The sequence below is a fragment of the Chanos chanos genome, chromosome 5 (assembly GCF_902362185.1).
Source record: "Chanos chanos chromosome 5, fChaCha1.1, whole genome shotgun sequence".
NCBI classification, from domain to species: Eukaryota; Metazoa; Chordata; class Actinopteri; order Gonorynchiformes; family Chanidae; genus Chanos; species Chanos chanos.
In genome coordinates this window covers 15,591,868-15,617,183 of record NC_044499.1, presented here as the reverse complement: position 1 = coordinate 15,617,183, position 25,316 = coordinate 15,591,868, and the positions used below count along the sequence as shown (strand labels likewise).

Genomic DNA, 25,316 nt, shown 5'->3' with positions numbered 1-25,316 from the left:
CGGTTTGGAACATCATGGGAACTGTACGGTCTCATTGTCGTTTTGTGTTAATGGTCTTGATTTTATTCTCGGCTACTCAGAACACCCATGGTGAGTACCTCGTGGTAGTTAAGGAATTTAAACTCTCTTTGTAAACTTCAGGATTTCACTACACTTGCTTTCGTTTTTTATGTACACAATCTTGTTACGGTTATCAAAGATGGCGCAGGTCACAGGAAACCGCGCTGTCAGGAATGTTTATTAAGCGAGTTTACAAGCATGTGTGAGGAAATCGATTTCGGCCAGAACAGATCGTCGTAGATGACAACAGAATGAAGTCGTTCATACACGCTGCCGATTTGTCAGGGCAGGAAGGCTTACTTAAACTGAATGAGTTCTGAATCTAACGGAACACAGAACTCAGTTTTGCAACCTGCTGTGCCAAAGTAGCCTGCTTTTGATGGATTCTAACTTTTCCCTTTTTCTTAACCGAAAATATGGTTGTACTGTGGTTTTGTTTGATAAGGACATATGCCAACCTGTGTGATTCCTCTGACGTTATTAATTCGCGATGGGAAGTGTCTGCCCCCCCCCCCCCCCCCCCCCCCCCCCACTTCTAAGGTACAATTGTTATTATGTTAGAATTTAGGTATTTAGGTTTAGAAAAATTCTGCAATGACTAGCGTCCACGTTCGCGTCGATCTACCATAGTGACTCAAGTTGGGACAAATTGTTCAAGTACACTACGACAGATACATCAGTTTGAAATGTCCACGTTACCTGTTGTGTCCTCCGTTTACATTAGAAAATTGTAAGTGTCAGTCCAAAGGTGTCAACTTGTAAACGTGCGGTGCGTGTGAGCGGAGCAAGTCATGCAGGAATTCGACATTGACAGATAATGAAGCCAAAACATGTACCCTACTAATACCGGGGCAAGAGCATTATTCCTTTATGGATTCCTTAATGCTTTATTCCTAAAGGTCGTTTTAATGAGGTAAAACTAAAAGTGCATTCAGGTAACACCAGGCGGTGAAATGGCTTTTGTGCCTTTTTTGTGCCATTGTACCTTTTAGATGTACGTCCTGTGAGGATTTCACACCCTGCAAAGGAATACATTTGGACGCATTTTGTTGCAAATACCGTTGTTGCGGTCGCACGAGTTTCAACACTTTCATTTACATTTCTGTATGTTAATAATCTGATGTTACATACGTTAGCAGTGATGCTCTCTGTTCATACATTCTGATAGGCAGAGCGGAGGACAGCTCATATGCAGTCCATCCCTGTATCTTTGTCTGGCTACGAATCCTTTCATCAGTGTAGTTACACCCAACGAGTTCAAGCGAAGACCTGACAAATACCGATTTGACGAAGGATGTTGATTTTAAAAGACAGCTACAAAATGCGCTTTATTGGTATTCGGATTATTGAGCGTTTACTGTAATGCACAATGATATTTATCACACTCATTGTTCATGCCAGTAGATTTCAAACGACTAAAGAATTTCAACCGACGAGGCACTGTATCACTTTAAAGTTCCTACGGAATTCACATGGATATTGACAGTAATTAATTGCAAGGCCATACTGAAAAAGTTACACACGATGAATTTAACACTCTTACTGACTGAATATATAGAATATAAAACAGATGCATAGAATGGTTGTTAATTGTCATATTTCAAAGCCATTGTTATATAGAAGTAGTAGTAAAAAGAATGACTCCTCCTTAACCCGCCGTGTTTTACACAAAAGACGTCTGTATTGGAACAAGGTGTAAATCGCTCAGTGTAGTGTCAGAGGTATGACAAATTCGTAGAGTTAAAAGCGTGCACAAAACCCGTCCCGTCATGATTGGGCACCCGGCGACTGATAACTTATCCACCTATAGTTCTCATGTGAGTGTTAACCCATGAGAGAAGGGAAGACACATGCTTGGTTTCAGTTGTCACAGTGCAATTTTCAGTGTCATACAATGTCAGCTGATCTAAGCTCTGTCACAAAAAGGCAGAACGTAGGCTACAGTGTTTAATATCACTTCAGATTTTTCTAAGGCTTTTTCAGGATTGACAGCATGGTTGTCAGATGTGGGAGATCTAAAACATTGTTGTTCTTTAGAAACGGACACTCTCTGGTCACAAGACGCTTGGGGTTTTACGATGGAACTGAGTGAAATCCATGCACATCTTTTGAGCTGAGGAAAGTTTAGAATATAATCGTCTAATAAGGCTGTGTTGTCGGGAAACACCCTGTTCTTTGTTAATCCTGCATTAGTCAAACAGGAAATTGTGAGTCCCACTGGAAACATGTGAGAGATACACAGAGTCAAACTGAATGAAGTCAACCTGGTTTGACCTCTTGAGATGAAATATTTGCTGTGACACACACAGACACACACAATATTTGCTGTGACACACACAGACAATTTCATAGCTAATAACAGTACTGTCAAAATGTTTGGAGGGTAACTGCTATGTGCTCTGTGGCAGTTTTTGAGAAGGGAAATCAGTTTTCATTTCCTTGTGGAGTAATTTGGTTTGAATATTGCATTCTGAATTGTTCTGATAGAGAATCCTGGCATTCCGTTAAATTGGACTGGACCTGTCTCCTATTACATTTAGATTCACAATGTGTTTATATCTAGGCTGTGTGCGTGTGTGTTTTTGTATAATGTTGTTTTTCCTCTTGAAATATGCTCACGTTTTCATTAGGCCGGTCTTTTTGGAGCCTTATTCTGTAAATGGGAAGCACGCAGTAAATAGGACACACTCACAGAACAGCTGTTATGTTTTGCATGACTTGCATGTTTGCATGTTTTTACGTGCCCAGTTTCAGTGGAGCCAAGTTCAAAGATTGCAGAGTTGCGTGTTCAGCGTGGACTACACTGACTTTCAGGGTGACTCATCCCAGGAGGCTGATTTGGAATCAGAAATGGCCGCCTGGGACATCTGTCTGTCTTTTCCCGACAGTCTTTCTATGCGTGTGTGCGCACACAAGTGCGTATGTGTGTGTGTGCGTGTGCGTGTGCATAAAGAGCTCAGATAGGTTGTACACTTTTATGTCTGGTCAGTGCCAGTGAGGTTAACAGTAGAACATGACCAATAAATCGGTGTGCCAGTATTATGAGCCAATATGAACCAATAGCAGATAGATCAGTATCGGTATTTATAACGGCCGATAAATGACAATTAAAAAGAAATGGGGAGATGGAAGATGGATCCTTCAACCGTGTTATGACATTCATCTCAGCTATGCCTGGTTTTGCTGCAGTAATGGTAACATTAATGAGCAGCTAACATTAATGAGCGGTTAAACTATAGCGTTTAACTTATTCTGCCTAGATGAAGCACTGGTAGCCTAAATATATCTGCAACTCGCATGTTTGTAGTTACAGTAGAAGCATTTGAAATTATTAAACCAGAGGGGACACGTAAGTGAACGTGAGCTGAACAAGTATCTAACCTGGCTTGGTAGCCAAACAAAGTTATCTAGCTACTCTTTCAAACGTGTAGTGTGAAATCCCAAAGTTGCAAGTCCTTACTGCAGACAGATGTAGGCTAGTATTAGATGCATTCAACATCAGCATTTACTCTAGGTCACTGTATGAGTTTACTGCATTATTTATCAAAACTTTAATATATTTTGTTGTACTTTTGTTCAAAGTACTATTTATGACAATAAAACAAGTTTATTTCTAAAATACATTATCTCATGTTATCATTGTTGGGGAGTAACTAGTTACATGTGATGGCATTGTGTAATTACATTACAAAGTAATGAAATTGTAATCTGTTACAGTTACTGAGAACAAATAAATAATTAAATTACAGTTATTAATCAAAATGTTGGTGATTACAAAGGGGTAACATCCAAATATATTCCTTAAAAAAAAAAGCTTAGGCCTATATATGGAATAGGGGTTGCACAGGGTACTCAAGTATTCGAGCGCTCGAGCAGTTGCATCAATTCATGAGTTTCTACATTATCGTCAAGTACTCGCTAATCGCGTGATACTAGATCTCGTGTGCACTCAGTTTCCAGTTAGAGCCCTTGGTAAACAAGAGGAACGATAGCGACAGCATAAAAGGGTGAATCGATTGTTTGTTTGCTTTATTGTTGTATTTCACTGTGTAAATTTTCTTTCCCAACTGTCGTTGTGATGAAATAAATGTGCAACATTTGTGGGTTGTGGACGGATTTCTCAAGGATGGCTCTTACGCCAAGTCTGTCATATAATAGACTAGGCTAGTAATGCGGCTAAACTAATTAATGTTGTTAAAAGATGGATGCAAGCAAATATTACCAATTTAATTATTAACTCAGGCTTACTAATGATGACCCGGCAAAAAAACAGCCACTATATCTAAACACAGTAAGAACATTTAACGGAGAAATGATTATGCGAGTTCAAATTTACCCAGGTTTAACCCACTACAGTGTGCACAACACGCTTTGTTGACTGAGCTTTCAATGGGCTACCATAGAATGTTGGTCACGATAACATTAAAATATTGTTGGTATCATTCATACTTCAGCATTACGTAAGGTAAGACCAAGTGTTATCTTCATATCATATGGTTAATTTTATGCTTTGCCCTATGCGCTCAGACCAACCGCATCATTGTTGCATAGCTTTTAATTGATGCACCGGAGTTTAGCCTAATTAGTTAATAAACAGTACAGAGTAGTCAAATCTATTCCGATCAAATTTTCCCCCGCCCTGTCTCAATCTGTCACCTGCAGTCAATTAAACCAACCGCAGTAGGCCTAGCTACATGAATGTGGTCTAACCTTAAACACATCGGTGGTTTCGTCCAGGTAAAGAGAGTAAGGAGACTCACCGATATCTTCCCTTAACTCCGCTCTTAAGTGCGGTGCCGGGACAGACTTAATGACAGCCGTACACTTAGTTCTATGATGATTCCAATGATGGGTCGGAACTCCTCATGATCATCAAGGATGACGACGAGGTCTCTTCATTAACACTGTCAGGCCGGGTTGAAAAACTCCAACCCGCAATGGTGGCTCCGGCGGGAGACAGGGACTCGCCTTCTCCCACATTGGATTTCTACTTGCAGGACAAGTGCAAATGCACTGGTGCTAAGCTCAGAATCCAGTGGTCTGAAGTTCAGGCAGAGGTGACGTGGACACGTTATGACAATAAAAAATTACCCGAATTTAAGAGAGTAGGAAAGCAGCTCCTGCTGATCTTCCCTGAATTACTGCAGGAATTTTCTGCCTCTTGGTGCAATAAACTTTACCAAGAGAAGCGTTCTTTTGTATGCATTCCCTCCAATAGCTCTTCCCTGACCCTAGCTAGGGTGTGGGAAGAGGGACTGTCGATGATTCTCATAGCTCCTTACTGGCCATCAAAGCACTGGCTGGCAGAGATGACCCAGCTCCTTTATCGAGAGCCATGGCCTCTGCCAATACACAGGGATCTGCTGTCTCAAGTGTGTGGAGAAATATTTCATACCCACCCAAAGAGGCTGGCTCTGTGGGCCTGGCCTGTGAGTGGTTCAATCTGAAAACCGTGGGCCACCTTCTGGGCGTAATTGAGACCATCCAGAATGCCAGGGCCCCCTTGACAAGGTCCCTTTATGAGAGCAAATGGTCAGGGTTTTTTTTTAGAAATGGTGCTCAGACAGGAAGTTCCCTTTCAGTGTTCTATGGCTGTGATCTTGTCTTTCTTACAAGACACGGTGGACAACGGGATGGCTTTCTCCACTGTCAAGGTGTACTTGGCAGCTATTTCTGCCTGCCATATTGGTTTTTAGGAGAAGGCTGTGGGACAGCATCCCTTGGTCTGCCGCTACAGGAGAAGTGCACAACGTAAACACCTGGTTTCTAAACCACTGGGGCCATCCTGGGACCCTCCCACCGTGTTGGATGCCCTTTCAGTCACACCTTTTGAACCAGTGGAACAGGTGGACTTGAAAATGGTGGCTTTAAAGACAGTCTTGTTGATGTCTGCTGCTTCAGCTAAATGAGTGGGTGAGATTAGTGCTCTTTCAGTGCACCAAGCATGTGCAAAGTTCTCTTCGGGGAATGTAAGAGTGACCTTACAACCTAACCCTGCCCTTATGCCTAAGTTGTTAGGGTCATGTTCCCCAATTGACTTTGTGTCCTTCTATCCCCCACCATTCCCTTCAGATGAGCATCAGCGGGTACATATGTTGTACCCAGTGTGGGCTTTACGCACCTGTATGGACAGAACCAAAAGCTTCAGGAAAAGTGACCAGCTGTTTGTGTCTTGGACAAAGAACGACTTGGGGAAGCCAGTTTCAAAGCGGCGGCTCTCTCACCGGATTGTGGGGGCTATTGCTGTAGCTTATAGCTCTAGGGGTTTGCAGCGGCCAGCGGGGGTCTCTACCAGGGATCTCACCACCTCATGGACCCTTTTCAGAGAGATCTCCATTCAGGAGATTCGTGCCATAGCAAGCTGGGCCTTCCTATACACCGTCGCCAGGTTCTACAGGCTTGATGTTACGGCTCCTCCTCTATCCCAGTCGGTGCTTGGTGTGGCTAAGCCCCAGTAAGGCTCATTTCTGGATGGTTGATCTCTCTGTAACATCTGCCCAGCAATCCGGGAATCAGTATTTCCCAGTGTGAGACACGAAATGAATGCTACGAAAGAGAACTTTAGGTTACTTGCGTAACTTGTGTTTCTCTTAGTAACATGAGTGAATGTCACACCAGACCACCCTCCTTGCTCATTCGTAGCGAGGAAGAGGTGAGCATTTTTTGACTGGCAGGGCAGTGTCAAGCCCTTTTGTGGGGGAGGGTCTCCAATCTCCCTGACACTGGCGTATTTAGTTCCAGGCAGTCCTGGCTGACATAATGCAGTAGGATGTTCTGATGAGGTCACGCCATATGCGTTCCCAATGTGAGACACTCACTCGTGCTACTCTGAGAACCAGGGATACGCAAGTAACCTTAAGTTTTGTAAACAACCTCTAATGCTAACATTAACGTCACATTAAATTCAAATATTGAAAATTGAATTTGAATTTGTCTGCCAACATGTTTCGAAAATGAACGGAGAATGTCAATGATTAACATAAAATATGTATTTAAAATTGATTTATTTATTTAATTAAAAAAATAAAGAAATAAATAGATCATTAAAAAGAAAGCAAAAGAATGCTGAAAGAGTGGTTAAAATTACAAAAGCTCAAATCACCCAGTTTGGTCAGGAACTGGAAATTAAGTCTGATGTGGAAATATATTTCATATAAACCAAGCCCACCTCCGGTCTACTATTCAAATACAGATACAGAGACAGATAAATTTGTTGGTTGAACAGATACAGATAATGATCTCTTTACACCTCTATTAGCAGTGCTGCTCTTCCCTTGTTACGTTGAAATGTTCAGTCTCTGCATTTGAGAACTGGGTAATATCCTCAGCAGTGTTGTCATGATGTGGACACAAAACACTTTCAGAGTTGTAAAACCCTGTCTGTGCTCTATGGATAAGTGACATTGGCGCTAATAGGTATCAGGATTGTTTTGGTATGGTATATGATGCTTCAGTTTCAGTTAATAGTTAGCATTATCATCTGTGGAGTAACAGTACTGTTTTAAACACGAGGCCGTTATTGACAAGAACAGGCAAAATATAAAAAGAATAAAAAAAAAAAGCAAAAGAACTCTAGTACATACTTTATGTAGAGTATAAAAAAGTAAAAAAAAAGAAAAGAAAAGAAAAAACTGGGGCATATATGTTTTGAGAAGTGAAATTTATTGCTATAGTAACAGCGCTTTTCCTCTTTTAAGGCGATGAGTTATGTGTTGCACCCGAGTGGATGCTCGTGTGTTACTGCATGAGTGACACATGTGATTTGTGTCTGAAGGTAACTAAAGAGGCAAGGAAAGTGAGGTATTACAACTACAGTTGCTAGGAGACAGGAGTAATTGATTCATATTTTAGAGGTTGTGTCTAAAAGGGAAGGGAGGCAGAGTCCTTTCATAGTTCTCTTCCCCCCTCTCATTTCCTCACTCCTTCCTCTTTTTCTCACACACACACACACACACACACTCTCTCTGTCTCTCTCTCTCTGTCTCTCTGTGTGTTTCTCCCTTTCTTATACAGCATACAGGACACAATGTATGGCCTTGGTCTTTGTTTGGCACTCAGCTGCAGTCCATCTTTGTCTCCAGCTAGCTGAACTCAGGAAACGGAACATGTAGCACTTGGTTTGATGAGGAAATTTTCACTTCTTACATCTGTATACCTGCGAATATGCATTCCTCCACCCACTTGCTGACACATGGTTTCTAAATATGATTCTGCATACCATATCTTTGCAGCCTTAGCATCTAAGCTGCTGATCCACAACAACTAAGGTCTTTGATGGTGACCAGGGAATGAGCGTGAGCTTCTGTGTCTAATTCTGGCTCTGTATGTAGAATAGCAGCGAGTGTTTCTCCAAGACTGCGGCACTCATCAACCCTTTTGACTGATTGATCTGTTGGTTGATGAACATTGACAGGGTAAGCCAGAGAAACCCTCCTCTTACAGCGCATCGCATTGAGTCTATTCCTAAGGATTTGACTTCCCCCTTTCTTTATATGGTGTTCCCTTAAGCACAGTCATCTTACTTGTTTCAGTCCTGCTATCCACACCTACACTGACCCTTCATTGTGTCTTTTCTGTCTCTTCCACTTGAAGTCAAGATTTTATGTCCTCTGCATCATCTCACTCCCTCTCTCTCTCTGTCTCTCTCTCTCTCTCTCTCATTCTCTCACTCCGACTCTCACTCACACACACACACACACACACACACACCATAGCCTCTTTTTAGCTCGACTTCTGTTCTCCTTGAGGCAATGACTTTCAAGTGTCAGAAGTTGTCTTCCTTTAAACTACTGCGTTAATTAAAGATCTCTCAAGGGCCATTTAACAAATACACACACACACAGACACATGCAAACACACACACACACACACATACGTGCATGCATGAACAGATCTTTGGTCTGCATAAGCAATTCATCATTTTGCCTCCTTCTCCCTCTTTTGTCTCCTTTCCTTCAGTGTATCCTGTCTGTCAGATCCTCCTCAGTCTTTATTGCCTGTGTGTGGCATGCCATCAGCATTGGAATTCATCCTCTATCAACACTTGGGAGAGAGAAAGAGAAAAAGCGAGCTAGCGAACAAGAGTAGATGAGATGAGAAACAAAACCATAGTCAGTCATGAGTCTAAGGTGACCTTTGGGGGGAAAATAGAACATTTAGATGGTGCAGTCTGACTGAGAGAAAAAGAGAGAGAGAAAGGAAACCAGTGTTTCTGTTGAGTAGACACAGAAGTCCACTGAGAGATCACTCACTCCTTGGGGTGAATGTTGAGCCACTTGCTGTCAGAGTATGTGAAAATCTTCACGCAGAGCCTGTGACAATCTGTGTGAGACTGCTCAGTTCTGTGAGACCAGAGTGTAGGCAGTACAGACCTCTCAGGCCATTAGCTGTAACATCCATAGTGTTCCTGCCTGGAACTGTTTGGTACCCAGTCAATTAGAGTCTATCAGCATATGCCTAGCAGTTGTAGCCTGTTTTAGTGACAGTTTATGTAGTGAATACCTACAGCTCTTTTGGTAAGAAATGTGGCATCAAGGTGAGCACTGGACTCTCTAACTGAGCATTTTAGTTGCATGTGTCATTGTTACCATGTCTATGAATTCAACTACCATGTTTATGGATGGATTTTTACTCTGTGTGCAATTTTTGTATTCAGTTCCAGGACTCTGTATGGGTCTTGTGAGCCCAGTCTCGAGTTTGTTAGTAATGGAACTTTTTCCCTCCAAATAAAAGACCTGTCAGTCATTTCAGCAGAATGGAGAAATTACATCTGAACACGAAACCCACAGAACAAGAGCAACAAACCGCAAGAGACTGCAAGGAGGGAAGAAGAGGGAAATGGGAAGGAAAATTGATTCGTTTAAGTCATCCACAAGTCATATTGCACATTCTTGTTGACAGAAATAATTGAGGGGTTAAGCCTTTGAGGCAACATTCAGTAGTAATTACCCATAGCCAATAAGCCTTATCTGTCGTAACTAGACAGTTACTCAGAGAGCAGATAATGATGTATTAGCAACAGGGCAACAGCGATGCTGTTGTTAATGTGTGTGCTGCTTGATTGTCTTTTGTTACTGGGCTGACTGGTTCACCACTTGTCACCATATGTTCAGGTAGTGGTGATATACTTTGACAAGGAGTCAGTACCTCATAAATAGCCGCTGGATTTGAGAAGCCTCTCTCTCTCCTTCTCTCTCGCTCTCAAAAAACTTTATGGCATCTTCATGTTTTTTTCACAGTGGGCAGGTCTGTCTAGACATCGGATGCCCCACATTGGTTTAATTATGTTGTTTGTTTTTTTTGAGCGACCAGTTTAGGTCAGCTTTTTTTTTTCCTTCGTCTGCCTAGGGTTTTTCTTCTCCACCTCTTGGCTTGCGGCTGCTGAGTTTTGAGACCATAGTGCCTCCTTTCTGTCTGTGGAACCCAGCCGTTAGACACACACACACACACACACAGAAGCACTGTCGCTACTCAGCCACAGTCCTGCCCACACCCATGTCTTCAAATGTATTTAGGTGTAGTTATAAAAAGCTGCTCTGTCTCACCTGTCAGTTGTCCAGTAATTATAAGTATGTTGTCCAGTCTTTATCATCATGGTTGGACAAATATAAAAGGGCCACCAAAGGCTGGTGTCCCACTACTGTCAGGCCTGTGATCCGTTTATTTTGGATATCACAAGTAGTAAGCTGCACTGCGTTACTGAAAAGCATCAGAATATTTCTTTCCAGAGATATCTGTTTATTCATTTTTACCTTCAGGCCAAGGAGTTACAGTGGGTCTGTTTAATTTTTTTTTTCAATAACACATTGTGCTGCAGAGACTAGTGTTATTGTGAAATACACACATCACCATGTCTTACATATTTGTTCCAATTTAACTGTTTTCACAATGGCTTAAATGTGGGGGGAAAAAATGAAATGACAGTAGACTAAAGGCCCTTGACCTTGACAGTATTGTGCTGAACACATGTCCTGTTAGACTGAAATTCACTCTGAAGCAGAGACCATGATCGGCTGTTGGCACCTGCTCCACAACATCTCAGGTGGCAGCAAACATTTTCTCTGAGACTGCAGTATGGATTATGATCAGCATGAGATCATGATCAGATACTTGCATGAGCTTACTTTACTTTCTCTCTCTCTCTCTCTCTCTCTCTCTCTCTCTCTCTCTCTCTCCCTCTCTCTCTCTCTCTCGTTTCAGCCCTTCAATGTTACTGCCCTCGCTGTGCTAACGGAACATGTAACACAGACGGCCTCTGCCTTTTCTACGTCATGAAGACCTACAGTCGGATAGTGGAGTATGAAAGCCGATGCCTGTCAAAGGAGGACCTGGTTCCAGCTGACCGGCCCTTCCGCTGTGCCCCATCTAAGAAAGACAACACTGGCGTATTCCCACGCTGCTGCAACACAGACCTGTGCAATAAATACCCAAGCACAGACCCTCCTGGTGAGTTACCATCAGCACACCTGTTAGAACCTTACATCGTCTGTGTGTCTTATGCTGATTGATAAATCATATTTTCGTCATCGCGATATGCACATGTGCAACAAACGCATCGCAGAAGACTGCCTGAAGTGCAATGAATAAGATCAATAATTTTATTTACACGCGCCATGCACTCACACTCAGCATGTGAACATTTGACCTATCAGATGGAGCCCTGGATACGAGGGTCATGCATTCACACCACTTGTCCAATCAGATGAAGCCCCAGCTAGCTGTCAGCTACCCTCAGATTAAATGGTGTCAGTTTGGTGGCAACTGCGAGGCTAGCTAGCACGATGGCTGAGGAAGGAGAGAAGAGCGAGGGAAATGTTGTTGACAAAGACCTTGTGGTGAAAAAGAACAGCACTTCTGCTAATTGGAATTGTTATGGATTCAGGAGAGATGACGAGTTAATACGACAAAGTGCTAGTGTCACGCCCTGGTCCCTCTGTTCTCCCTCTAGTGTTGGGTCTGGGTTCTGTTTTCTCTTGTTTCCCCCTTCCCCCATTCTGTCGGGTTTTTGGTTCGGTCCTGTTTAGTCTTTTGTTCTATCATAGCTCTCACCTGTGTTTAGTAGTTAGATCTCGTTTTGTTAGACCTTGGTTTCCCCTGTTTCTTTGTGTTGGCATTGTTTGGATATTTCCTCCAGGTCACGTTCATTTTCTTGTTCTGCTAAGGTTCTGTTCTCGAGTCTGTAAGTAAGATTCTTGTTTACTTTAAATAAAGAGAGAGATTGATCTGCGTGTGCATCCAGCTTCTTTCGAGAAACGTGACAACTAGGGGCCTATTGAGGAAAAAAAAAATTCTGAGATTTTTAGATTAAGGTCATAATATTACAAAAACAAGGTGTAACGTTATGAGATTTAAGTCATAATTTTACAAGAAAAAGGTCATAAGATTATGAGAATAAAATTGTAATACTACAAGAAAAAGTCATAATATTATGAGAATAAAGTCGTAATTTTAGACTGCATGTTATTTTAGAGTAGAAATATCAGAAGAGTAGCCTGCTGCAGTGTGGTGCTGGTGTGCCAAAAGATGAAGTATCTCATTATTTGTGAAACCTATACTAAAATATAACTTAAAGATGCTCCACGTTCCTCATTTTAATGCAGACGACAGGCTACTCTTCTGACATTTCCCCTCTAAAATAACACGTAGCCTAAAATTACAACTTTATTCTGGTAATATTACGACCTTATTCTCGAAATCTCAGGTTTCTTTCCCTCAGTGTGACCCTAATATGTTACAAACACAACTACTGTGTAAAACATGCTGAACAGTTGTGGCAGCTTCCAGAGGAAACACAATCAACCCCTATCACCACCTGCAATACAACCATAAAGAACTACACGAACAATTCAAAACTAGCCAAACCACATATTTTCTTATTTATCACAAGTCGCAATATCGTCATTGCAATATTGAACGATGTTATCGCACATCACAGATTTTCCTCATGTCATGCATGCCTACTGTGTGTCCATCCATGCCTCTGTCCTTGTGTTTGAAAAGGCAAGATTTCATGCTGATGTATGAAAAGATAGAATGTATATTTGGTGCATGTGATTGGTAGCCCTCAGTCTTGTAACATTACCACACTGTTACCGCATGAACGTGTCAGAGCTTATAAGTGTGTGTGTGTGTGTGTGTGTGTGTGTGTGTGAGGGGGGGGGGGGTGTTACCTGATTTAGACAGTGTTTTTGTGCTTCTACCTCAGAGAGGATTATTCTTGTACCTTTGTGCGTGAGGAGAGGAATGCTATCTTTTACCTGTAATTTTCTTTTATATACAAACTCAAGGCCTGGAGAGGTGGTTTGAACAGGTTGTGTCAACAACTGTGTGGCAAGAACAGTAACCTTTAGTCTTTGTACAAAAGATCATGCTGAGTGTTTCATTTGCCTTTGTATCTCATCTCTCTTTTTGTCTCTCGCCTTAATTTCTGCGGAAATGAGAAATTCGTCTAGTATTATGTTGCTTTGGTGTCTTCAAGAAGAAAAGTCACGTGACTTATGAGTAGACTTATGAATGTGTGTGAGGTCACTGGCCAAAAACGCAGAGCTGTCGACTTTTTTTCTCTCTCTCCCCACACTCTCTGCATCAGAAATATTTTCCATGTGTGCAAAGTTAATGTCAGGACATGTACAAACACTACTTCGACCTTTTGATCTAAAAGTTGAAGTCTAAATAATGCATTCTACTTTAAAATGTTCACTATCATTTTGTTTGTTTGTTTTGTTTTACTCATTACATTTTATAGGTAACTAAATGCTTACTAAACTGAATTTTCTTGAACACCTTGAAGACACATCTTTGACTTTTTTTTTTTTTTGCCTTCACTGCACAGAACAAAACTCTCTCAAGTGAAAGGAAGTGGCAGCGTCAGTGTTACATTGCTCGGGGTGTCTATACTTAATGTTGAAACAGTAATATGGTGAGAGTAGCTTGGTGCGTCATTTCCCTCTGTCTGAACATCTGTTGTCTCCCCTCAGAGCCCTCTCAACCAAGCCCTGCTCTCGGACCGGTAGCACTGGCAACGGTGATAACAGTGCCGGTGTGTCTGCTCTGCTTCCTCCTGGTGCTCACCATTTACCTCTGTCATAACTGCTCAATCAGGCACCATCGTGTACCAAACGACGAAGACCCATCTATGGATCACCCATTCTTGGCTGAAGGAACAACCCTCAAAGACCTCATATATGATATGACCACATCTGGTTCGGGTTCAGGTAACCAAGTCACCATGCTTCTCAATTACAAGGTCCTTTAGTTCCTTTGTTTGGTGGCCCCAGAGAGAGAGAAACAGAGCTTTAGATTTCACACAGAAGCTCTGACTGACTCTTTAAGCTCTTCCTAATGCACACTTCAATTCACAGTTTGTACAGAGGATTATGGTCTCCCACCGTGCTCTCTCCTCTTGTAACCGTATAAAGTCTCAGCTCTAAACGCCGTAAAGCCCAGGTGTAAAAAAGGAAAGCTTGCACACTTATTTTCACGGTGTTCACGGGCTTAACGGTGGCTCCGTGGTTAGCACTGTTGCCTCACAGCGAGAAGACCCGGGACGACTGGTTTGAATCCAGGCCGTCCCAGGTCCTTTCTGTGTGGAGTTTGCATGTTTGCGTTGATTTCCTCTGAGTGCTCCGCTTTCCTCCCACCATCAAAGACACATATGCTAGGATTAACGCTCCTGTCAGTGACCTTGACCAAGGCACCGGCAAAAAGACCTGAGGCTGCCCTCTGCTCCTAGCCTCTAGTGTGTGTGTGTGTATGTGTGTGTGTGTGTGCTCACTGGATTATAGGATGGGTTAAATTCAGAGGCTGCATTGTACTGCTCACTGCTCTTGTGTGTGTTCTTCTCTTTCATTAATAAATCCCTGACCTTAGATGGGGGGTAAAAAAAAAAAAAAAAAAGAATTGAGTGAGTATGTAGAAGGACGGTGGGTTGCACCCATACAGTCCCAAGACTCAGGGTGTTCCCCTCATATTTGCTATTTTGTTCCAGTATAGGACTCTAACACGTTTTATTTTGTGTTGTGTGAGCTCAGTGCCTGCAAGAGGCCTCTGGCAGCTCTGAGGTTGCTCCATTAGTCCTACAGTAATGGCATCCATAAGGCAACCATAACAAGAGCATGTAGGTCAGAACACTGGCTCATTAAAAGTTTTGAGAAGGATGTAGTTTTACCTTGCTTTTAAGACTTTTCCCTTTTTTTCTCTCTCTTTAACAGTGATTTTCAAAGTGTTTCCCAGACACATGAAAGGATAATACGTGTTTATCAGTTCAAATTTCAATCCATGTTGTGAGCTGTATAAAATTGAAAAAATCGGTTTCTGTGTTTGTCTTTCTCTTTATTTAAAGTCATTTAGACGGATTGAAAATCGATGAACTAGACAGGCTCTTTCCTGCTCTCTTGTCTCTTTCTTTTCTCATATCTACCTCTCATAGATGAGTTGGGTTGCTTGATATGAAAAGGACAGTGACCACCGATTAACAGACTGAAGAATCAAGGTTCTTTTCACAGCACCGAACTTAAGATCATGACGGAGTGTGGGCACAATCCAGTTTAATTTAAAAAATGCACAGAAGCAAACCTGTCTCTTTTCATTCAGATACACAAATGCGTGGAGGAGCTCTGCTATTATTGCTCTCGTCCCATAGATGGCCTTGTCTTCCATACATCCCAGGAAGTTGTCACAGGATAGCAGAGCGGGGAAGAGGAAAGCGGGAGAAGGACACACTCACACGTACACGTAGTCTATGGAGAGATATGGTGGAAAGTGCATATTCCTCTAGTCATAAATTAAGGGTCTCAGTGATCTGTAGGAGAGAGCAGCGCAGAGAGAACTGATGGTAATGATATTTTGTTTGTCGTCAAAACAATATGGACACTGTGGACACAGCATGCTTGGTAAAGGATCTGTAAATCAAAGGGAAAAAGTACTGGACAAGAAGCAAACAAAGTACTAAATGAATGAGCAGTGTCCTGAAAGTAAAGAAAAACAGCTGAACCATGCTGTATAGAACGTAAAACATGTTAAACACATTTGAGTGCTCGCACTTATCTAAAAACGTGTACCTGAAATGTTCTGCCAGTCTCTAAAGTAATCTTTCCTTTAGACCCTGCCATCACAATATGAGAGGAAAAGAATAGAAGGATTGATATTGATCTTGATTTTGATATTGATTCTTGTTCTTCTCTCTCTCTCTCTCTCTCTCCTCAGGTCTACCTCTGTTGGTCCAGAGGACCATTGCAAGGACCATCATTCTCCAGGAGAGCATAGGCAAGGGTCGTTTTGGGGAGGTGTGGCGGGGCCGTTGGCGCGGAGAGGAGGTGGCAGTGAAAATCTTTTCCTCCCGTGAGGAGCGCTCCTGGTTCCGCGAGGCTGAGATCTACCAGACAGTGATGCTTCGGCATGAGAACATTCTGGGCTTCATCGCTGCCGATAACAAAGGTTAGAGAACAGTGTCACCGCAGGACACAGTTTTAATCTGACAAATTAAAACTGAAAAGCTCTTCTGTTCCCTTTTTTTCTCCTCCCAGATGAATCATCTCTGTATCTAAATCAATATTCTTGTTCTCCGAAACGCTTTTGTTCATAATGAAAAGTTTCACTGAGAGGAAATACAGCAAGTTCTCAGATGACTGCTTAAAGACACATTGACCCCGAACTTAATATTTAGCTACTACTCACATGTGATATATTTTCACGAACATGTGCTGTACCCTAACTTGTTGTAGTGATCGGATCCGTTCTCATGGTGCTTACCCAGTATCACTGTAGAAAGCTGCTTACCCAGTATCACTGTTGAACTAAAGAGCTGCAGCATTACATTCTTTGCATTCAAATGTCTTACATTCAATTTTAATCGAACTCAGACATTCAACCGTTTCTCTTTTTGGCCCCTTTTTAAGATAATGGCACGTGGACTCAGCTGTGGCTGGTATCCGATTACCACGAGCATGGCTCACTCTTCGACTACCTGAATAGGTATACAGTCACGGTGGAGGGCATGATTAAACTGTCCCTGTCCACTTCCAGTGGTCTGGCCCACTTGCACATGGAGATTGTGGGCACACAAGGTCAGTCATCGGCATTACTGCATCACATTCTGTCCACACATACACACCCACGTTCAAACTGGCCATTAAATATGGGATGTTTCTCTTTCGGGAGTAGCTTTGACAGAGGAGTAGCTTTCCGAAAAATCTTGCATTCATGCCAGCACTCGTGGAGGAAATTAATTCTGTCTACCTCCCCTTTCTTATCCCAGGTAAACCTGCCATTGCTCATCGTGATCTGAAATCCAAAAATATCTTAGTAAAGAAGAATGGCACTTGCTGCATTGCCGATTTGGGACTGGCCGTGCGTCACGACTCGGCCACAGACACAATTGACATTGCCCCGAACCACAGAGTGGGCACAAAGAGGTGAATATCTTTTTAGTTGAATATTAATGTTATCACAGTGGCCACAAGAACATAGTGTACTTCGTCATGTCCTTGATAATGCCCCTATTTCTTGTGAAATTCACCACACCACAATGGGTTACAGTTTTTCTGTGCTGATATTTTCAATGGAAGCATTGCGTTATGTGTGAGCCAGGGTCAATTCATTTTTCTCATTTTGGTGTTTTTCGGCGAGGTAAAATTAGGGCCGCAACAATAACCACAGCACCGCCATACCGCGGTATTTGGAGGTGCACCGCGGTGTTGAGCCCGCCCCCGCCATTACCATCATATCAGCGTTTTCCCCCTTTATCTGAGAGTGCTGCCACCCTCCTGTAGCTTTTGGCTTCGTCTATAGCCTTGTCTACACGTATCCAGATATTTTCGAAAACTCACTTTTTTCTATCAGTTTAGAAAAGGATCACCTCCACAGTACACATGTTTTTTTTTAATCTCTCCACACGAGAACGAGAAAACGATTCTAAAAAGCCCAAATCTCTGCACTGAGCATATGCATAACATTTAGCAGGCGCATCATGTCATTGTAACCTTCTGGTCAACTGAACAATCGAATCAGTCGAGAGGACTGACACTGAGGAGAGGCGGTTTGCGAGTCTGATGTTGAAAACTAGTAAGCAACTGCAACTGTCAACAAATAATGTTATGGAGGGAAAACATTCTATGTATGCTGACCCCTGTCTATACCCATGTTTATTAATTATAATGTGTAACAAAACTCATGTAAAGTGCCTTTAAATGTGTGCTGACTATTTCTTTCGTTTTATGTTAATCAACCAAATATTTAGCATTTTAAATTGTGTTTGAAATGCACGCCATGAATAAATTAGTACAGTTAGCCTGGGCGATGGCCTAGAACTCAATCGATGGATTTTTGTCTTTTGCAAGCGATAAAACAGCAGAGACGATGTTTCTTGTTGCAAAGCCAAATGTGTCATGGCCAGTTCGGGTACATTTTGGGTTTGAACCCAACAATATGGCAGAGTATTAGGAGCACACAGAGAAAAAAAAAAGATTTCTAGAATAAAGTCGTAATTTTACGAGGAAAAAATCGTAATATTGTGAAAATAAAAGTGCAAAATTTTGAGGAAAAAAAAGCAACCAACAAAACGGGTGAGAGGAAAGTCAATGGCAGCCTGAGCCTGCTTCTGACAACTGCTGTTCGTGTCAGGTGATGTGCCAGAAGATTAATATTTTTTTGTTATTTGTGAAACCAAGACTAAAGTATAACTTCACAAGATTCTCTACGTTCCTCATTTTAACACAGGTGGCAGGCTTGCATTTCTGTCACAGCCTGCACCTCCATTTTGGACTCTTGTTTTGTTCTGTCTTTGTGCTCCTGTTCTGTCTGTCTCCGCCCCTCACCTGTTCCTGTTTGTCTCATTTATTAACCTCGTTCCCCCCTTGTTAATTTCGTCCAATCATGTTTGCCCTGTTTAGTTTTCCTCTTGTATTTAAGCCCTTGTGTTTCCCCTGTCTCTTGTCTATCGTTGTTTGTGTTTTGGAACACACTGTTATGCTGCCCCTTTTTGTTATTGCTTTTGTTCCAGTTGGCACTTGTATTTAGCTCCTCAGTTTGTAAGTAAAGTCCTCCTTTTGTCACTACAATCTTCGTGTCGTGCACATGGGTCCTGCACCACACCACCAGCGTGACAATTTCCCCTCTAAAATAGCAGCCTAAAATTACGAATTCATCCTCCTAATGTTAGGATTTTTTTTTTTTTTAAATAATTTCAAAATGTCCCTGCAGTCACGAAAACCCCAGAACAACATTCAGGGGTCTGACGTTGTCTCTCATTATAGCTTAAGCCACCAGTCATGGCAGGGCAAGGCAAGTTTATTTATGTAGCGCATTTCAGACACAAGGCCATTCAATGTGCTTCACACAGGCACATAAAAGATTAGACAAAAAATACAAACTAAGATAAAGAAAAGCAAAAAAATAAAAAGAGAGAATACAGTGTATGAGAGAAAAAGGAACAAAGAATTAAAATTGAGAGGTAAGATGACTCATAAAAGGAATTCAGATCAGGCAGTGCAGAAACAAAAACGGTGGGATAAAAAAATGAATAAATAAAGAGTAAAGTATGTAAAAGCAAATAAAAGGTGATAATACAATGTGTAAGGGGGAATAAACAAAGAGTTAAAATTGACAAATAAGAGAATACATAAAAAGAATAAAGGTCAAGGTGTATTGGCAGTGCAGAACAAAAAGGTTTTAAGTCTAGATTTAAAAGTGCTCAGAGTTAGGGCGCTTCTGAGGTCCTCTGGAAGTTTGTTCCAACTATGTGCAGCATTGCAACTAAACGCTGCCTCACCGTGTTTAGTTCTAACCTTGGGAATAGTTAACTGACCAGTCCCAGATGACCTAAGGGGTCTAGGGGGTTCATTTGGTGAGAGCAAGTCAGAGATGTATTTTGGTCATAAACTGTGACACAAATACATGAGGCACCTCGTGATGACACCAGACACGATTCTTTGTCTCAAGACCAGGGCATATGTTTTATGTGAGGGAACGTGATGTGACCTGAGAACTGAAATAATTTGCAGAAAATGATGTCATGAACTTTGGTTACAGGAAATTTTGTGAAATACCAGTCAGCTGTGCTAGAACACTGACCAGCAAAAATATGCAAAAAATGCAAAAGGGGGTGAAGACATTTTCATGTTTACTTATACACATGTATATACATGTTTACTTACACACACACACATACACATACATATATATGTGTATGTGCACACACATGCACATATATAGATGTGTGTGTGTGTGTACATATTTACTTATACGCATCTACATGCATGGTTACCTCCACACATATCTAGAAATACAGCCCCCTCCACTCTGTGTGGTGACATTGAGCTGATGTGAGTTTTGTAAAAGTCACCTCGCCCTCCTGTAAGGCCAGGTCATGTCTCGCTGCCCCAGCTCTCCCACATGACGGAGCTTAAGTGGTCAGGCTGGTGACGCCGCTACAGGCCACCCACGGCCCAGTGTCACATCAGTGTCTGTGAAGGCTGACCTCAGTGTGAGAGGTGTGCTCCCATAGCTAATGTCTCTGCTCTCTATCGGACCTGTCCACAGGTATATGGCTCCAGAGGTACTGGATGACTCCATAAACATGGGGCATTTTGAGTCCTTTAAAAGGGCAGATATCTATGCTGTTGGTCTGGTCTTCTGGGAGATAGCCAGAAGGTGTTCCATAGGAGGTAAGGGTTATCGTGCTTTTGTTTTGTTGTTGTTGTTGTTGTTGTTGTCATTGTTTCCTTTTTTTAAATTATTTGTAAGAAAGGTTCAAGAGTTTACAGGTAGTCTGTCAAAATCCCTGTCACTTGGCTCACCACCCATCTGTCCATCTCTTCCCCATTCCCTCTGCTCTCACATAAAATTACACAATTCAAGCACCTCACACCTTCACCCAGAGTCCATGCCTTAGACTGCCTCTAAGCACATCATACATTTCGGTTGAACAGTTATAAAAATCCACACTATTCAGTTAAGTATTAACAACTGTCAGTTGGTACTGTTAGTTTTATCAGTGTAAAGTTTTTCTCTCTCAATATTACTGATATAGGTCTGATTCTCTGTGGTGTTATGAGTGAAAATTGGACTTTGTTTTGTTGCTCTTCAGGCATCCATGAGGACTACCAGCTGCCCTATTACGACCTGGTGCAGTCAGACCCAATGGTGGAGGAGATGAAGAGAGTGGTGTGTGACCAAAAGCTCCGCCCAAACATCCCCAACAGATGGCAGAGCTGTGAGGTATGGAGTTTCCCTCCCTCTCATTTATCTGAAGGTCTCTGCTGTAATTATGGTAATGATGGTAATGGAGATGATGAATAAACTGTCAGCATCTCATTCTGCATTTCAGTCTCAGTGGTTTGCCGCATGCAGTCTCTCCTGTAGCAGTGCGACCTGTGACAGAACAGGATTCATTTATGTCACACAACTCTATCCTCCACTCTTTCAATTAATCTACCACGCCACCCCACCCTCGTCTCTCTTGTCACCCCTCTCTCTCTCTCTCTCTCTCTCTCTCTCTCTCTCTCTCTCTCTCTCTCTCTCTCTCTCAATGCTCCCAACAGACCAGCACTTTCTTTCCCTTGTATTGACAAGTTTTTTATGACGCTGCAATGGGACAATTAGATTACACCCAATTTGCTGTCATAAAAGCCCCCTAATCTAACTATCCCTTGCAAGCTTCTACTGCCTGCCAAGCCCGGAATGCCTAAGTAAAAGACACCCTTTATGGCAGCACTGTTGAATATTAAATGGCTATTCTCTGATTTTTCACAGTGCTTTATGTGGATCAGCTGGGGGGGGGGGAGGCAACGCCGGCAGTAACAGTAGAGAATGAGTTGATCTAAATGAGGGCAGATCTGACACGCTGGATTAAATACATGAGGAGATTTTTGGAAATGAGATCTGCCATCACCCCCTGCTGCCACTCTGCTAGAGCTCTGTTTGATATGGCCCAGTGCACTGGGGATTGGTTCACCCTTCAAACAGTCACTTTTATACACACAAGCACAATTCTCTCATGCTACCTTTTATCTTGTACTGTAGGAGGTAATGTCTGTGGTGCTTTGTGTGTGTGCATGTGTGTGAGTGTGAGACAGAGAGAGCGAGAGAAAGGGAGAGAAGGGCTCTTTCTTTATTGAAAATGAAGAAAGCAGTAGAACATCCCTTTGCTAAAGTCAGTGGCATAGACATAGAGCAGAAGACCATAAGTGCATGAACTGTCTGGACAGTTTTGTTTCCCATGGGAAGGCCAGCCAGAGGAGAGGAGGCCACAGAGATGAAATGATGTTTTCACAATTATTTAGAGTCCTTCTGTAGCGGAGTGTAAATCTCGTTCCAGCTGGCTCTGAAGGTTGCTTGCTGGTAGCTCTAAGCAGTGCATGGCCCGGACTTAAAGGAACAGAATGCGTTTCTTCTGTTGAATAGCACAGATGAAAATAGGACCTATCCTTGTACAGTTGCAGTGGAACACCTTGGAAAACTCTTGGGCTTTTGAAAAGTGGTCTAAAGCCCTGTGAGAAAAAAGAAAATCTGTAATGTTCAAATTTTATGAATGCGGAAATGACGACAAGTCAAGTTAGATCTCATAGTTGTGCATTTGTTAAAATGTACTCTTAAACATAGGGCAAATAGTGATTAAGTGTTTAAATTGGTTAGCTGAAGTGTCAGGATCTCTCTGAGCAAATACAGAATAAGAATCCGTGAATCCATCCAATGGAAAGTAACATGTTATTCATTTAGAAATAGTGACGAATGTTTTCCTCTTGAGGGAGAGAGTAATGGTTTATATTAGTTTGTTACTCAAAGAAAGCATATTATCTGTAATGTTTATAATCTGTTACCCTCCTCCCTATTGGCGTGTGTGTGTGGATGTGGATGTGTATGTGCGTGTGAGTGTGTGTGTATGCGTGTGTGTGTGTGTGCGTGCGCGCATGCGCGCGTGCTTGTCTGCATGAGTAGGAAATGATAATTGTCTTCAAATTGGTGTGTTTGTAACACCGACTCCACCTCATTCTCCCCAGGCCCTCCGCGTGATGGCAAAGATCATGAGGGAGTGTTGGTACGCTAACGGGGCCGCCCGTCTCACCGCTCTTCGCATCAAGAAGTCCCTGTCTCAGCTCAGCCAGCAGGAGGGTATCAAAATGTAGAGAGCCTGCTCAACACAGTTTTCTCCTCTCTCATCCGTAACGAGGAGAGAGAAGGAGAGACAAACACACGCTTGTGCGTAATTGCAAAGACTTCCCCGGTTCACCCTCGCTTGTTCTCAGAGTGGAAGAAGTAACACCGACACAGTATTATACGGAGGAGGAGATCAGTGCGTGGAGTATGAGGGCTGTTTGGTTGGGATGTTTGACTGGACAGATGTTGGCCTGTCTGTCTACCTCAGCATCCAGAGCAGACTCCTCTAGCCCACACACAGGAGAGACATTCAAATGAAATGATGCAGAAACCGTTCAAGAGAGAAGGAAAAACGTTTTCCGACGTCCGCGTCGGGACGAAGGAGCACCCGATAGCGTCGCCAGTTGAATAGTTATTTGCCGATGAGGTATGTAAACTCGAGAGAGAGAAAAAAAAAAAGAAAGTTAAAAAAAAAAAAAAAAAAAAGTCATACTTTCACAAGTGATATTCACTTGACCTTTTCAGACTGATGCTGGATGCGACCTTAATCATTTTTTGCTGCTGAGTCGTTGTCAACCATGCTGTGACATATGCAACAGTCACATGTTCTCTGTCTCTTTAGATGTACATATCGGTTTCAACATGCGCGTGTTATGTTTGGATGCTGTATGCAGATGTACATACACTTTAAGTGATAAATACATGTATACCTCTATCTGTGTTTTATACAGTTACTGCAGTGTTCTTTCAGCTATGACTAGATGTTACCAGGAAGCACCACTGCTCTGGAATAACCATTTGTATGAAGATATGAGGCTGTGTATGCGAAGATTTCAGTATTTGCGTGTGATGAGCTCTGCCTACAGCGACTATGACGTTTAAGATAGAATTAGCATGTCTTACGCATCTGAGAGGGTTGGGCTCGTGCTGACCAATCAAAATTTAACTATTTTTTTCCCAGTAATTACTGTTACTTGTATTTATAACTTTAGCATGTTTCACTGAGATTAGCTGAAAGGTGTGTAGGTGCTTTACCACTGGATATATTCCAATGACATAAGTGATTTCATTGATGAAGTTTGCCATTTTTAATAGTTTGGCTGTTATTTGAAGACATTCCCTTAAAAGATTTGTATTTTTAAAAGAATATGTGAATGCTTCAAAAAGGAGAAAAGCATTAATGAGCTTAACTGAATGTTACTTGTTGCACACTTTACTTCATCATTGCAAACGGACATTGTAACTGTTACCAACCTGAAAATTAAAGTACAAGTTGTCTGCTCTTCGTTCAGTTTAATTTTATTCTTAGCAAGTCTTAACTGGCTGTTTAATTGCTTAGAGATAATCGCGCTTCATTTTGGTTTGTTTTGTTTTGTTTATTTTAAATAACAAAAAGGATATCAAAGCTGTTAGTAAGATATGTCACAGAAAAGGAAAGTTGAGAGTCAATGTCAGTATTTACTGGAGTTTTTTTTTTTAATTTTTTTATTCTCATGGTCGTTTATTTTTTGAACTTCTAGATCGAAGTAGCCAGGCTGCTCTGCTGATTCATATAACGCAAGGAGCTCCACAAGACATCTGAGCGAATTCTCCTCAAAAATAGGAGTGTAATTGTCAGTCAGTTATACAATAAATTTTCTCCTTTCTTTCACTACCTGTTCAATATCTGTTACATGGCTCAAGGCAGTCTCTGAAAAAGCAGCATGTCACAAATGTTCTTCTCCCATGAAAATTCCCACTGGAAGTATGTTGACTCTGTCAAGTTTATGTCACTTTCTTGGTGCAAATTGTTGTTTCTGAACAAGTTTGGAAGGATGGTCTATGTCACGTTCTGTGTACAAATAAGGAAAATAACATCAGTATTAATGTTTTTATAATGTATAAATAAGCTCATTTCACTGATTGTGAGTTTGTCACAGTATTTCTATGATGAAGGGAAATATTTTCCACAGAAATTCCTTGATAAATCCTGTTTCAAACATAAAGAAAGAATTGGTTGAGTGTGTATTTTTGCCACTTTTGGTGTCATATCAGTAATGTTTTGTGCTCTAAGTTCTATGCCTCTTAAAGGATGTGAAAGAGGCCTCCTCTCAGTATTTTCTGGTGGTCTTTAATCCTGAGTCTTGCGTGGCTCTTTCTTTGGTCATAGAAAGAAATGTTTTTTT

General features: G+C 41.9%; 1 protein-coding gene across 1 annotated transcript; it reads left to right on the top strand.

Moving 5' to 3' along the window:
- tgfbr1a (transforming growth factor, beta receptor 1 a) lies at positions 1-25,247 on the top strand. The gene is made up of 9 exons (XM_030773185.1): positions 1-90; positions 11,260-11,505; positions 14,037-14,273; positions 16,264-16,494; positions 16,956-17,123; positions 17,315-17,471; positions 20,596-20,720; positions 21,143-21,273; positions 23,055-25,247. Exons 1-9 carry the CDS (start codon positions 15-17, stop codon positions 23,178-23,180), a joined length of 1,497 nt encoding a protein of 498 aa, XP_030629045.1. The 5' UTR covers positions 1-14; the 3' UTR covers positions 23,181-25,247.
- The last annotated feature ends 69 nt before the right edge of the window (positions 25,248-25,316 follow it).

Excerpts from the sequence above, each read along its gene's own strand:
- tgfbr1a (XM_030773185.1), top strand. The coding sequence starts at position 15 with ATGGGAACTGTACGGTCTCATTGTCGTTTTGTGTTAATGGTCTTGATT. Across the intron at positions 14,274-16,263 it reads CACATCTGGTTCGGGTTCAG|GTCTACCTCTGTTGGTCCAG; the intron begins GTAACCAAGTCA and ends CTCTCTCCTCAG. Across the intron at positions 17,124-17,314 it reads GGAGATTGTGGGCACACAAG|GTAAACCTGCCATTGCTCAT; the intron begins GTCAGTCATCGG and ends TTCTTATCCCAG.